The sequence below is a fragment of the Cricetulus griseus genome, chromosome 3 (genome assembly GCF_003668045.3).
Source record: "Cricetulus griseus strain 17A/GY chromosome 3, alternate assembly CriGri-PICRH-1.0, whole genome shotgun sequence".
Lineage (NCBI taxonomy): Eukaryota > Metazoa > Chordata > Mammalia > Rodentia > Cricetidae > Cricetulus > Cricetulus griseus.
In genome coordinates, this window is record NC_048596.1 from 91,716,138 (window position 1) to 91,731,691 (window position 15,554).

At 40.2% G+C, this 15,554-nt stretch overlaps 1 protein-coding gene and 1 non-coding gene across 5 annotated transcripts in view; both read left to right on the top strand.

Moving 5' to 3' along the window:
- The window catches only part of Ric3 (RIC3 acetylcholine receptor chaperone), a 49,424-nt gene extending 38,655 nt beyond the window's left edge, over window positions 1–10,769 (top strand). For all 4 annotated transcript variants that reach the window (XM_027410041.2, XM_027410042.2, XM_035441328.1 and 1 more), the window contains one exon: window positions 10,330–10,769. In XM_027410041.2, the coding sequence (XP_027265842.1) occupies window positions 10,330–10,769 (440 nt within the window). The remainder of the gene's footprint in view (window positions 1–10,329) is intronic.
- Window positions 8,968–9,076, top strand: LOC113835093. The gene has a single exon (XR_003484325.1). It is a non-coding gene; the product is annotated as a U6 spliceosomal RNA (small nuclear RNA).
- Window positions 10,770–15,554: the final 4,785 nt, after the last annotated feature.

Genomic DNA, 15,554 nt, shown 5'->3' on the forward strand with positions numbered 1-15,554 from the left:
TGTAAATGTTAGCCATTCCATGAGATTAGGGTGGCATCGCAGTCACAACTAAAATTTATATTTCCCAAGTGACTTATGATACTGAACAGTTTTCCATGTGCTTATTTTCAAACTGTATATTTTTGTTGAAGAGCCTGTTCAAATTATCTTTTTTTTTTTTTTTTTTTTTTCCGAGACAGGGTTTCTCTGTGTAGCTTTGGAGCTTATCCAGGCTCTGTAGACCAGGCTGGCCTCGAACTCACAGAGATCCACCTGCCTCTGCCTCCCGAGCTCCCGAGTGCTGGGATTAAAGGCGTGCACCACCAACGCCCGGCTCAAATTATCATTTTTGATTATTGGTTTGAATGTGTTTTTAAGTTACAACATATTTATTTATTATATGGAGGTATTTTTTGAGACAAGGTTTTGTGATACAGTAGCCCTGGTTGGGCTATATTCTCACTCAGGCTAGTCTTGAATGCATCATCCTTATACCTCAACATCCCTAGTACTGGGATTATATGTGTGCATCACCATGCCCAGCTATAAGGGTTTTTATGTATCTTGGATGCAAGTACTTTACCAATTAGGTATTTTACATGTATTTCCTCATAACCTGTAACTTGCCTTTTCATTTCCTTAGTAGTCTTAAAGTCTTCATTTTTATGAAGTCATATTTTTCATTTATCTTTTAATTCATATTTTTGTGTGTTCTGTTTAATGTTTAAGACATTTTGCCTAATCTAAAATGTTTCCTCTGGAAATCATATGGCTTTAGTGCTTGCATTTAGGCTTATTTTGAGAATATTTTTTAATTATTTTTTAATTAAAGTATATCATTTTCTCCCTTCCCTTCCTCCCTCATTCTCTCCCTTGAGTTAATCTTTATAGATGGTGAGTCATCCAGACTTAAATTTGCTTTTGCATATGTCAATACTATTCTCCTTTAAATTTGATGAATTGCTTTAGCACATTGGTTGAAAATCAGTTGTCTCTCTCTCTCTCTCTCTCTCTCTCTCTCTCTCTCTCTCTCTGTGTGTGTGTGTGTGTGTGTGTGTGTGTGTGTTCTAGGTGTGAAACCTAGAGCTTTGCACATGTGGGCACATACTCTATCACTGAGATCCATTCTTAGTTCAATACCAATCTTAGCCCTGAAAACATATACATACATGTAACATACAGATTGAGCAGGTTGTATTTATATATTTAGGAATGCACACATACATACATACACATGTCACAACAATTAAAGGAAAAGAGCCCTACATTGGTTTTTGAGTTCTAGGATGACTACAATCATGTGTTAAGACCTACTTTGTCATGATATATGTCTAGACTCAGTTTGCAAATGATTTTTCCCCTTTTACTAAAAATAGATTCTTTTCTCATATAATATATCCTGATTACAGTTTCCCCTCCTCCACTTCTTCCAGTTCCTCCCCACCTCCCTTCTCTTCCTGATCCACTCCCTTTCTGTATCTCATTAGAAAATAACAGGTTTCTAAGAGATAAGAACAAAACATAACAAAATAAAATATAATACTATAAAAACAAAACCATCACATTGAAGTTGGACAAAGCAAACCAACAGAAGGAAAAAAGCCCCAGGAGAAGGCATAAGAATCAGAAACCCACTTTTCACAAACTCAGGAGTCCCATAAAAGTTCTAAGATGAAAGCCATAATATATATGCAGAGGACCTGGTACAGAAACATGTCGGCCCTGTGCTTGCTGCTTGAGCTTTGCTCAGTTGATTTAGAGGGCCTTGTTCTCCAAGTATCCTCTATCCATACCCTCTGGCTCTTACACTCTTTCTTCCTTCTCTTCAATGGGGTTCCCTGAACTCTAAAGGAAGGGATTTGATGGGGCATCCCATTTAGAGCTGTGTGTTCCAAGGACTCCCTCTCTGTGTAATGTCTGGCTGTGGGTCTCTCTATTTGTTTGCAACAGTTATTTTTTAATGCTGGTGTTTATAAAGGCTACTTACTAGTGATTTTCTTTTATCCTATACTGTCTTTGGACTTTATTTCAGAGTAATGCCAAGCACTGCCTCATAAAATGTACTGGGTTGCAGTCTTTTCTGGAAGAGTTCGTGTAGAACTACTGTTAATTCATAATCATTAGCGGAGTTTATCTGGACTTGGGAGATTTTTGTGTTTTGGAATGTGTGTGCAGGCACATGTGGGTAGACTTGCAAGAATAAATTGAATTTCTCTAATACATTAAGTGAGCTTTAAAAGTAGTTTTAAAAGTTTTACATACTTCATATAAATGTCTTGTTAGAAAAAAGTTGTTCATAATCTTCCCTAACCTACTTAGTGTCTATGACATGAGGGGAGTGTGTACTTCTCTGTCCCAATACTAATAATCTTTTCTTCCTTTTCATTTCTTTTCTTGATCAACTGGACAGAGACTTTAATCTTTTCAAAGGCCTGTGTTTTGTTTTCATTGTTAGGTTGGCTCTGGAGGATATGGGAGGGCTGATTTAGCCTTAGTAAGCCTTGTGTGAACCTGGTGTCTTACAAGTCTTCTACTCTGGAGAGTAGAACACAAACTGTTCCTACCTATGTATAAGCTTATGATGGTCTTACTGCTGATGCTTAGTGGCATCTTGTTTCTTTCCATGTTTATACTCAGCTACAAACATGAAGTTCCCTCTGTGTGTCTCTGAAGTGTTAAAGAAGCCCTGCTGTTCTCAGCAAATTCTGGCTTCCCTTCCTTCTCTGAATTCCCATGTCTGTTTTTCTTAACCCAAGGAACTCAGTAGGGCCCCTTTTCTCTTCTTGGGGATTACTTTAGACCACTTGTTTTACAGTATTTGAAGATCTGCAAAAGATATAAACAGACTTTTCAGCAAAGATGATATACAGATTGCAAATACACCCATCAAAGCATATTCAGCATAATTTCCCTCTTAGAAAAATGCATATTAAAATCAGAATATGATAGATGGGTATAGTTGTGTACACCTTTAATCCCATCAGAAGCAGAATCAGAGGCAAGTAGATCTCTGTGAGTTTGGGGCTAGCCTGGTCTATATAGCAAATTCCAGGCAAGAAGGTTACATAGTGAGACACTGAAAATTAGGATAGTGTGCTTCTCCATACCTTTCAGAATGACTGAAATAAGAAATTGCCACAGATTAGGATACAAAGAAAGTATGCATTGTATTAGTTACTTTTCTGTCTCTGTGACCAAATTACTTCCTTTGCCAATGGCAGGAAGACTTAGTGGAACATCCCATTTCACAACAGGGAGGGTCCAGGAAGCAAAGAAGTGAACAGGGATCCATCCTCAGCAATCTGTGTCTTCCAACTAGGCTTTGCCTCCTCCATAGCCTCCCAAAATAGAACTACCAGCTGGGAACCAAACATTCAAAATATGAGCCTGTAAGGGACATTTTGTATTCAATCCACAAGAGGATGTTTTGGAAAACAATGTAGTAGTTTGTTAAAAAAAAAAAATCTAAGCATGTAAATACTGTTTAATACAGCAGTTGCAGCCTTGACATTTATCCCCATGAAATGAAGACAGAGACATATAGAACTTGTACATGAATATTATTAGCAACTTTATCTAATAGGTAAAAACTAGGATCAACTTGAATGTCCTTCAGCAGGTGAATGGTTAAATGGTAGTACATGGATAACATAGTATTCCACTAAGCAGTAAGAAGGAATGGATTATTGATACATGCAGAGACTTATGCTGAGTGAAGGTCAGCATGATTCTGTATGTAGAATACTCTTCAAATGCAAAGTTGTGGGGATAGATAACATACTAGTAGTTGCTAGGGGCTGAGGAGAAACATACCAGTAGGGAGGAGTGGGTGTGGCCATGAAGGGCAACAACATAAGGCAGCCTTGTGGATGGATACATTCTCTGCCATATTCTTTCTTTTTGTGTATGTTGCATGCTTGCATGTGTATGGGGTTGTGTGTATGTATGCCCATTCACATGTATGTGTGTAAGCAAGAGGTTGAGGTCAGGTGTCTTAATTGCTTTCTACCTTATATATTTAGGCAGGAACTCTTATTTAAATCCAGAGCTTTCCAATTTCACTAGTCCAGCTATCCAGCTTGTCTTAAGGATCCTGTCTCTGTCTCCCAAGCATTAGGATTATGGCAGGTCATTCATACCCACCTGCTCTGTACATGGGTGCTGGGAATTAAATTTCAGGTCTCATGCTTGCAGGACAAGTGCTTTTCCACTAAGCTACCTCCCTAGCTCCTGTTCTGCTAATGTAGATATCTTGTGTGGTGGTTTGAAAGAAAATGGGCCCCAAAGGGAGTGGTACTATCAGGATGTGTGGCTTTGTTAAGAGTGGCGTGGCCTTGTTGGAGGAGGTGTGTCACTATGGGAGTGGGTTTTGAGGTGTCCTATTCTCAGAATACTTCCCAGTCTATTAGTCAACTTATGGTTGCCTGCAGGATGTAGGACTCTCATCTATTACTCCAGCATTATGTCTGCTTGCACACTGCCATGATGATAATGGAGTAAACCTCTGAAACTGTAAGTGAGCCACCCCAGTTAAATGACTTTCTTGTAAGAGTTGCCTTGGTCTGGTGTCTCTTCACAGCAATAGAAACCCTAACTAAGACATCTTGGTTATGATATTATGCTATATTTTTCTTCATGCTATATTTCAATCTACCTATCTCAAGATAGAAAAGTAATTTATTAAAAGTAACACAAGAAGTTATAGCACAAAGATTAATGGTGAAGCTTTCTATACATAATATTTTCACCTTCTTAGTTAAGATTATATAAGAGTTTAAAAAGCTAACACTGGACTGGAAAAATATCTATGGCAAATATGGATAAAAACAAGTTGATGGGTTTAATGTATAATAAGTTCTATGACTAATGAAGAAGTCACTGAAATTCAAATAAACAGTTCACAAAAGAAAAAAATTCCACCAGCTGTAAAACTTGTGAAAATATTTCAACTTCACCAATCATCAATAAAAGAAATTTTTTTCTTCCAGTTTGAAAATCTGTATTTTACATTTTATTCCCAAATATTACTCTTTCCCTGTCATTTTCTACCTGCCTTGTAGGTTACATTGAAGTCACGTAGAATTTTAGCTATGGTACTAACTTTGAAAGATACCTGCTTTTTCTGCTTTAGGTATTGTTTAACCATGATGTATTTCCTGCTACATTACCAATGTGACTATTTTACATTGATACATCACCCTTTCCATTTTTCTATTCATCTCTTCTTCCCTCCTTCCCTACCCTTCTCCCTTCATCCTTTCTTTTCCTGAGACAGGCTCTCACCATATAGTCCAGGCTGGCCTTGAACTCCTAGTCCTCTTGCCTCTGCCTCTTGAGTACTGTGATTTTAGGCATACATGGCTGTAACTATTTTCCCTGTCTCTAGTAGGAATTGAACTTATAGCCTTTGAACAGAACTTGCATGTTAGGCAAGTGCTTCACCACTGAGTTCCATCTGCAAACCATTTAAAAGGTTTAATGGGTCTTGCTAAGTTACCCAGTCTGGCCTTGAAGTTGCCTTGTGCCTTTTGCCCTAGGTAGCTATGATCTCAGGCTTGAGCGTGAAGCCTGCCACCACTTTCTAATAGCCAACTTCATGGTTACTGAATTTAACTTTTGATGAATTTTTGTATTTGTCAAGACAATGTCCTGCCATACTTTTGATGTTTACATGTTAAAGTCATGGTCCTTAAACTGACATTATTTGGATGTGGACCTTTAGGAAGTGTGGGGCCTCAGGGAAAGTCCATTGTTCATTTCATGGATGCCCTCAAAGGGGACTTGTGGCACCCTAACCACTTCCTCTTTACTTCCATGTAAGCAGCTTGGCTCTGCCTCGTGCTTCTGTTGTAATGTGCTGCTCTTGCCAGAGGCCTAAAGCAGTGGGCTTCCCAATCTTGGGTTTGAATCTCCAGAACCTTCAGCCACAATAAACCTTTCTCTTTATGAGCTAATTATCTTAGGTATTTCATGGAAGTAGCGTAGAGCTGACACAAGGGCATCAAGCATTTTTACTCTCTGTAAAGTGCCAGAGTTGAGAACACTTGGGTATCTATATGGAGTTTTTATCTTGCTGCTAGAACATTCATGGCCATACCATTTTCCTTAAAGTTGGAATATCCTTGTTCATTCTGTACTTTCCCTTGACTGAAAACAAGAAATCTTTCTCTGGTCTGATCCCTTCTCAGTGGGTAGACTGTTTATAGTTAGCTGTTTGTTTTCTGTATGGGAATTCATTTTCATCTTACATTTTAAAAATCTGAATTTGGTCACAGTCATTGGTTCTGTTTGTGTATACATGAATGATTTTTTTATACTACTTTGTTTTATACTACTTTTGCCCAGCAGTTAGTGAGCCTCCTGTCAGTGAGTAGATGTTTCCTTTCATCGTTTTTTATTGATGTTTTGATCTATTTTACTTTGCTTTCTCAGTCTAGTCATTCAAAATGGGGTGCAGTCATCAACCTCTACAGTTTCTCAGAATTCCCATTTGTCATTTGTATTTGTTATAGGAGAATTATTTAGTGTAAACTTTTAATGCATGGATTTGTTTTTCAGCCGTGTCCATTTTAATCTTATGACCTTTATTCCTGGGTATAAATTTTTCATCTAGTGATCATGCCTGTTTACAGGAATTCTATTTCCATTGCTCTGTATCCTCTCAAATGTCACTAGTTGACATGTTAAATCCATTCCCCATGTTGACTTTTATTGATGGCTGCTATATAATTTGCTTAGTTTGGTTTTCATGTTTTAACTGCTGTGTTTTTCCATGATCCTCCTGCCTCTGCCTCCTTCAGCAAATTCTATCGGCACGCGCCACCACAACCAGCCTGCTGTGTTTTTCATAGAAGCAGTGAATCCTTGTTGTTTGCTTATATCTTTTTAATGAAGTTTTAAAGTATTAAGTAATTTGGCATGAGCTACTTCAGCATTTGGGTGGGGCATTAGTAATAGTTTTGGGTTTGACATCAGTTTTATCAAGTATAAATATTTGATTTTTAGTTTTCCATTTATATGGGATATCTTCTATCCTTTCTCCTTCACTCTATGTATGTTCTTAGAGTTGAAATGAGTGTCTCATAGGCAGCATTCAGTTGGGCCTTTTTATTTTTTTCAAATCTATTTAGCCATTCTGTTGATTAGAAAATTTAACTAATTTATATTCAATGTAACAGTTGATAGGTAAGGACTTACTAGTGTCATTTAAACATTTTATTACATTTATTTGTGTGTTTGTGTGTGTTCTTATGCATGTGGGTGTGCAACAGTGTGTGTGTGTGTGTGTGTAGGTCAGAGGACAGCCTATTGAAGTTGGTTCTATCCTTCCATTATGTTGGTCCTGGGGATGGAACCCAGGTTATTAGGCTTGGTGTTAAGTGTCTTTACCCACTGAGCTGTCTCACAAACCCCTGTTATTTTGATAGTTGTTTTCTGATTCTTTTATAGATTCGTTGTTCTTTTCCTCCCTGTCAGTCTTCCTTTGTGGTTTGATTTTGTTGTTTTGTTTGTATCTGTTGGTGGCTTTCTTAAACCCTGAATCTCCAGTGGATTACCTGGGGTTGGAAGGGACCATAAGACTGAGTCTGCAGAGGCTATGTGTTGGAATGGGCCTGGAACCTTGAGTCCATAAGGTCTAGTTCTGGAGCCATCTAAGGGCCTATCTTGCATGAGAAAGCTTTGTGGGCCTACCTTTAGGTCCTGAGACTGTGGAATCCACAGAGGTGCTTTGGAAACTTGGTTATATGTATTGGTCTGGTATTCACATCTACTGGAATGAACATGGGTCCACTAATCCAGTAAACTGTGGAGATTAGCTTCAAGACTGTACCATAAGTAGGTAAGTCTGGAGCCTGTGTCTGCATTTAACAACTGGGTTTCTGACTTCAAAGGTATCTTGATTCTGGACAGATCTAGAAGCTGTGGCTGGGTTTGCTAACTGGTTCAGGGCTGGTCTGGAACCCAAAGCTTGGTGTTGCTGGCTGGACCTGGACCTGGACTGGACCTGTGGGAGCCAGTATAGAGATTGCTAGGTGTAAGCATGATAAGTAGGGTCATGGGACTGTCCTGTACTTTATGCTGGAGTAGGCCTAATGCCTGGGGCCATGGAGGCCAGGATGACCTGAATCCAGGGGCTGCTGGATTGGGTTTAGAGTTTGAGTCTAATTGTCTTCCCTTCTATACCAAAGCAGGTAGTCATTGAAATGCAAAGCTCTTGGTGAAGAGTGAAGGCAAGCAAATGGACTTCTCTTGAGAAGTCAGTGGTTGAGATCTAAGCTACAAGCTCCTGCCCTGAAGTTGTGAAAGCCTTGGATAACTATTGCAGTCCATTTTCTATTGCTGTAACTGAATACCAGATGAGGTCACTTAAAAAGGATTGAGACTTATTTAGTTGATGGTTCTAGGAGTCTAAGAGCATGGGTCAGCATCCACTTGGCATCTGGTCAGAGCCTTCTTGCCGTGTCACTGTAGGTCAGAGGGCATCACATGGTCAGATAGAGCAAGCTTGATGTCTTCAGTTTTTCGTCTTACAAATCTGAATGCCATCTTGTAGAACCTACCTGCAGACCTGATTTAATCCCCTCCTAAAGATCTCCCCTCAAAATACCATTAACATATGACTTTGAGGATTGAGCTTCAACAAGGGTTTTGGAAGTGACACTCAAACCATAGAGGTGGTTACACTCTTGTTTTACCTAGCACTCTGTCAATTGTTGTTCTGGGAGTGAAAGTTGCATGGGCAAGATTCTGACATTCATGTCCATGCTGGTGGGGGTTAGTAAAAGGGGGTTCACATCTCTGGGAGAACTGGTGTTTTTTATGTGATTCTTCTGTAAAATAATTTGGTCTACTCTCCATATTTCTAGAAGCCAATCTTGAGGAATTGGAGTAGGTGATCTGGTTTTATATTCAGAGCTCCTCATTGTCATATAGTTTACAATGTGGACAAGTTTGAAGGAATCTGCTTGAATGTCTTATATATGAATAGTATTGCTTGCTTCAGCAGTACATATACTAAAATTGAACAATACAGAGAAGATTAGCACAGCCCCTGTGCAAGGATGACACGAAAATTCATGAAACATTCCATGTCAAAAAAAAATTAGTAAATCATGTCAGTTGTATGATATGGAGAAATAACCATGACACATTTAAATCAAAAAGTATAGGGCAACAGTCCATATTCAACATGACCTTTATTAAAAAGGCTGGAAAATATATGGAAAATCCATATATGATTTTAAAAGCCAGAGATAAATTACCAGTGGTAGAATTCTAGGTGAATTGTGTTTTCTTTTAAAACTTGTCTATAATTAAAATTAGTAGGAAAAATATAATAAAATGAAGGCTATGCTACCCTCCTCAAAAATTCTGCAAAGTCATAATAACTTTTTATAATCAGAAATGTTGTAAAAATGTCTTTAGATACCTCACATTGTACCAAAAGATTGCTATTTTTCACAATTGATGGACAAAAATGTATTGGAACTGAATATACAGTTACCTTCAACATTCAAATGGATTTTGAATTCTCTAGCTTTCTGCATCGTGTAGTGAGCACTGCATTGCCAGAACTAGCGTATGAGCTCCAGCATGGCCCATCTGCTGCTCAGGCTGGGCTTGGCTGACACAGATTTATTTCATTTCATTCCTTATTTGGCATAGCCTCTTTCTCATTATCATAGCTGAGGTTCAGTGCCAGTGTTACTCATTTTGCTTACCTGTGTGTTGTTTTTGCCTTTTGTTCCATTTTGTGAGGATAAAGATGCTGATGGAAATTCTGTCTCTGAAAATGCAGCTCTTGTCCTGTGAGATCTTGGTCATGTTTTGCTAACTTGCCCCTGCTTCTGACACTTAGACTATTTTGGTTGTTTTGAAAATAGAAAGCACCATGCTTTATTTTTCAAAGGATTTAGCATCTCTTTTCCTAGCCCCACCCCCACCAGAAGATGTGGAAATGGTTCCAAATAGAAATTGTAAACACTAGCCTTAAGCTAAGCCCTCTCCATCTGGTACTGGTGCAATTTTTTTTTTTATGCTGAAGGCTCATGCTGTTTGCTTAATCTTCATCAGTGCTGCAGAGACATGAGGGGTGAGACATCCCTCTACCTCAAACACCTTAAGAAGGATTTTCCTCTGCCTTGGTTTTTATTTCAAAGAGCACAGGGACAGCCAGCCAGACTGCTAGGAATTTGTTCAAGTGAAACTTTAGGACTATTAGAACCATCTTAGAGATTTATTGAATGGATTTGTTAGCATAGGATAGCTGCTGCCAGAGAATCCTCTCTGATCCTGACACTTATTTTCAAAGATGCTCTTTGTAAGACTTTGTTCTGCTTTCCTCTCTAGGTTACCCTGAAGAGACTTATCCAGTGTATGACCTTTCTGATGGTATCACGCATAGGCAAGAAACAATCCTGGTGGATTACCCTGATCCAAAAGAGCCCTCTGCTGAAGAAATAGCTGAACGAATGGGAGCCATGGAAGAGGAAGGGTCAGAGCATTTGAACTGGGATCATTTGCCCACTGACTCTGGAGCCCAGAAAGATAATTCTGTTACCCTGTGTGATCCTAACCCAGAATCTTGCTCCTGCTGTTTTCATGAAGAGGAGGATCCTGCTGTCTTGGCAGAGAATGCTGGTTTCAGTGCAGATGGCTACAGTGAGCAAGAGGAAGCCACCAAGGAAGACTGGCCCCAAGACTTTACAAATGAAGGGTTGGGGGTCAGCACTGATAACACACACATGGGTGGCCTATTGAGGAAGCGCACCCCCCAGAGTTTAGAGTGAAGGCAGCCTCTTTGATGAAGTATCCATTATTCTACTCCCAAGGTATCTTTCCCAATTTCATCCATGACCCTGTGCTCTCTACTTCCTTCTGTGTTCAATATCATAGAACTTGGGCCACTACCATGGATATTATCTATACTTCCTGATGCTTGCACACTTGTCACCTTGTAAAGTAGACATTATCGTGAACACAGGACAGTATCACCTTTCTCTTCCTGCTTTTCTGCATCAGAGACACTAACCCATTAGGTAATTATACTTGGTTGATTGTGCTTAGAGGTGGTACCACCTTTGCAAAGGTCTGACTCCTCCTCATAGGAGTAACAGATGGTTTGCCTATGAATGAGCATTGGATTAACAGATGTTGGGGACTTAAGGTTTTAAGAATGAAGATTTTAGACTCCCAGATGCCTTATTCTTTGGGCCTTGAACTGGTTAGTAGTCTCCTGAGGAGAAGAGCATGTTTATTTGTGAGGCTGAGGGGTCCAGAGCACAAGACGGCTGACTGAGCTGCAGCCTCCCTTTAGAGCCTTCTAGGTTAAGGTCCCCTGGCTCCTCCAGAGTAGCAGGCTGTGAACACACAGTCTTATCTGGAGACCATTTTGCTTGTAGATTGCCTTGGTCCCTAGCTTCCCTTATCCTTACTCTATTGAACAGAACTTCCAGTCCAGAAACACCTTTGTACATCTGGTCATCTGTGGCTAGGGGAAATCTGAGGCATAAGTACTAGTCTGTGTTCCACAAAGATGAAGTATGAGGCTTTTGAAGCTACAGGCTGGCCTAAGTATGGTGTCCTTTCCATGAGGAGTTCATGTGACCTGTGAATCCTAACGAGGGTGAGTCAATTGGTTTATATGTAAGACCTGCAAGTTGAAAGAAGGTGTGTCCAAGGATATTCCCAGACATGAAATGGGGAACTCAGAAATTAATTATCTGTGGAGGTGGATACACTCTTTAGAGTTCTATTATGCCTGACATGAGTAATACGCCAGAAAAGTTTGTACCACTCAGAGCATCCTGGCTGCCATCAGAAGGTAGGGGACCACACTAAGATAGTCAGCTACTACAAAGCTTTATGTGTTTGTTGGACTAGAAAAGGCCCTGAAGATTGAGTCTTGGTGTAACTATCACTAAGTGTAAAAACCTGTGTAGGTACTCTTGTTTTGGAAATTGTTTTCTGTGTGGTTCCCTAATCCACCATGTGAAGCTGATTTAGGATAGCCCTGAGTTCTCATTTGTCCTTGGGTACGATCCTGTTACAAGAACTTCTTTCTTATTCATTCATCAGTTGCCCTGTGCTGAGTACTAAGACTGAAGAGTTCCAGTTTAATATGGGAGCCTGACAGATGCACTATGAACTATAGGAAGGCTTGAGATTGTTAATTCTTCAGGCATAGAAAACTGGGTCCTGATCTTCCCTGTAACTCTGGCTGTAGAATTTTGGATGGGTTCCTTAGGCAGTCTGAGCCTGGTTTGGGCATCTGTAAAGTAAGGGTAGTAAAAACACAAGTCTCACAGGGTTATAAATGTAAATGAACTAGTCAGTGTGCATAAGGCAGCCTGACTAGCTCCTGCATAACAACATAGCATGTGGTAGCTATTTTATTACAGTGTGGACCCAAAACTACAGGACCATGGAAGAACAGGAATTTTTTTGCCAAACTACCAGTACATTTCAGAAGAGACTTTGTGGCATGCTAAGAACATGAGCAAGGAAGAGAGGACATTTTGGCAGAATAGTGGGGTGAGTACATGGATACTTAGCTGAAAGAAGTTACAGAGTCAAGTGTTATTATTGGGGATTAGCTATGGAAACAGTTCCTGCCAGAAGGACCAATCCCTTGTGGTTCTTGCCATTGTAGATAGTAGTTTGCATATAGGAATATATTTGTCTGTATACACCAAAAACTTCAATGTACCTTTACAGTAATTTAGAATGTAGGCTTTTTTAAATATATATTTTTCAGACTTGTATCCTTTGGATATGATGATTTTACATGTATATCCAATCTAGGGGGACCTATATCAAGGGGCTGGTTTTCATTATGATGTTCATTCTCAGTGTTAAAGGCTGCAGATTTCATCAAGGCCTTGCCATTAGGTTTGCACTGACCTCTGGGGCGCAGTAGCAGTAGCTTAGCAGTAGCTAAAAAGCCACTGCACATCACCTAGGACCATGCTTGGTAACTCAGGTGGATGATCAGCCAGAAGGTCCCCTAATGTGGTCATAGTAGGAACAAATGACAGTACCTCATTATAATTGGGCCCGGAGGTATGTTGAGGAGTGGAGATGGTTTAAACCTCTAGAAGTCTGTCAGAGACATGTTCTTTGTACTCAGACTTAGGTGATACAATAATTTATGGTCTGCACACAGACACTTTGAAGAAAGGAAATTAACATGGCATAATTAATACTTTATCACTGTGACAAAATACCTAACCAAGGCAACTTAATGCAGGAAGAGCATAGAGTTTGAGGGCGGTTCTTCCTAGCAGTAGGAGCCATGAGGACTTGTTCAGTCAGGGAGCAGAGAGAGACAAATGCTAGCTCTTGGCTTGTTTGCCCCCTTTTATTCAGTCTGGGACCCCAGCCAATAGGATGCTGCTGCCCACAATGAAGATGGGTCTTCCTCAACTAAGCTGTCTTGTAAACTGTCATAGGCAGGTGTGTTTCCTTGGCATTCTAAATCCCATCAGGTTGGCAATTGAGACTAACCATAGAGGCAACAGGTGTAAACCAAGATCTTCCTGGACATGTGTTCTACAGATTTAGACTTTTTTCATCAACCTGATGATGGCTAAACAAAACCCTTTTCCCTTTTAGAATATCCTGTATATGGTCTTCCTCACAAAGACAGAGGCTGGGGAGCCAGACCTTGATTCAGGTAGGGAATGCTTTAAATCACATCAAAAACACCTGAGTACAAAGTGAACCCTATTTATAGATCTGCTCTTCAGTTCTTTTATTTAGACAATTTGTATCCAGAAAGAATATTTTGTGTGCTACTGTTGAACAGTGATCAGAAAGAACACAAACCAACTATCCTGTAAGCCATCAGTTAAAACATACTTTCTAGTATCAAGAAAACAGGGCATTCCTTCACTTCAGAGGATACCAGTGTCCTTGTAGATAGACTGGGAGTTATGTCCACCTTATAGGATTGTTTATGGAGTACTTGTCCCAAAGTGAAATGTGCAGTAGGTGCTTAGCACCATCACTGTCTTTTATCTCTTGCTTCTGGGCTGCCCCACTTGCTACCCTCTCTAAGGCCACTGACAGCCAGGATTGGTCCAGGGTCACTCTGTGGGGTATACGTGACTTTGTGATGACTCCCTTTAAGAGCAGACCATTAGCTCTGATGCCTGTTTTCAGTAACAACTACAGGCTTCCATCATTTGGCTTCAAATCTACCACAGACTGAAGAAGATCCCCACATATGTGTAAAAGTCCTGTTTAAATGGGCCCAGCTCTGAACATGGCCTGGAGTCATGTGGCTGGGCTTTTCCCACCCTTGAGTCATACATCCCAATTCTGTCCACAAGGACTGTGCCCACCAGGCACACTTAGGAAATACTGGCCACTTCCTTAGGGTGACCCAGATGACCGTGAAGTATCTTCTAGCTTCACTTTCCCCCACACACACTATGGATGTGGCACCACAGGAGCAGACAGTGTTGACCTGTTATGTTGCTGGTTTTAAACACACTCTGTGCCTTTTTTGTTGCTACCCATCTGACCTTTTGAAGGTCCTAGGAATGAAAACATTTTTTTCCTCCATGAAAAACAAGGACACAGCAGTCAAACAGTTCAAGTTTAATTTGTTGATACATGTCTGTACTTAGACAAACACTAAATTCTACAACATACATAATGTCATTATGGGAAAATACCAAGTTTGTCATTGCACATACCAATAAATAAATACATTTGCTTCAGAATACCAAAAAGTTTATTCAAAAAGTCACTTAATAAAAGCACAGTTTTGCAAGTTTGTCTAAAACTCCAGATAATTTTAAACAAAAATAAAATGTCTGACCACTCCAAAATAGGAAAAGACAATCATGTGCAAACAGACATCCATGTTCTAGGCGCTGTGAAAACTGCTAGGTGTGCTCCCAGCAAGAGAGATGCTGCCTGTCCTCACCAGGCTGGTCACATCCAGGAGGCTGGAGCTGGGCTTCCCCCTTCTATGCTACTCTGAGATGCTCTATAGAAGTCTCTAGATTTCAGACTCATCTCCAGCTCTCCCTAGACCTCAATGGGGGAGGAGAACAGAGGAGAGGGGTGCAGTATCTTTCTTAGGAAAGAAAGAAGGCACAGTGATGAGCAAGGAAAGGTAGTGATGAAAACAAGGGTTAGGTTAACCTTCACTAACCAAGCTTTGACAGCCTGCATCTTTGTCTTGCAGGTAAGGAGACAGATGGAGGATTATGTAGTTTTCTCAAATACTCTAGCTGCTGTAAATGCAATTCTATGTTTCTGGACCAATTCACCTCTGCACTGAAAACCCATCCCAGTACTTAAGATCTTGAAATGACAGAAAATTGCAAGCTGGAAGTGAATAGAGCAGATGGCCATAAACTAAGAAACCATCCCACGGCCTGTTCTGGAGACTAGAGCAGGTCTATAAGCCAGATCCTAGGGCAGTATAAAGTCCTAACTCTGCAGGTGAGTTGGACCCCAGTCACAGTGCTAGGCACCACAGAGAGCATAGTTTGATGGCACCTGGAATCCCATGAGGATATGACAGCTGGGGCAAGGAATATAGAGAAGGGAAGAAGGCC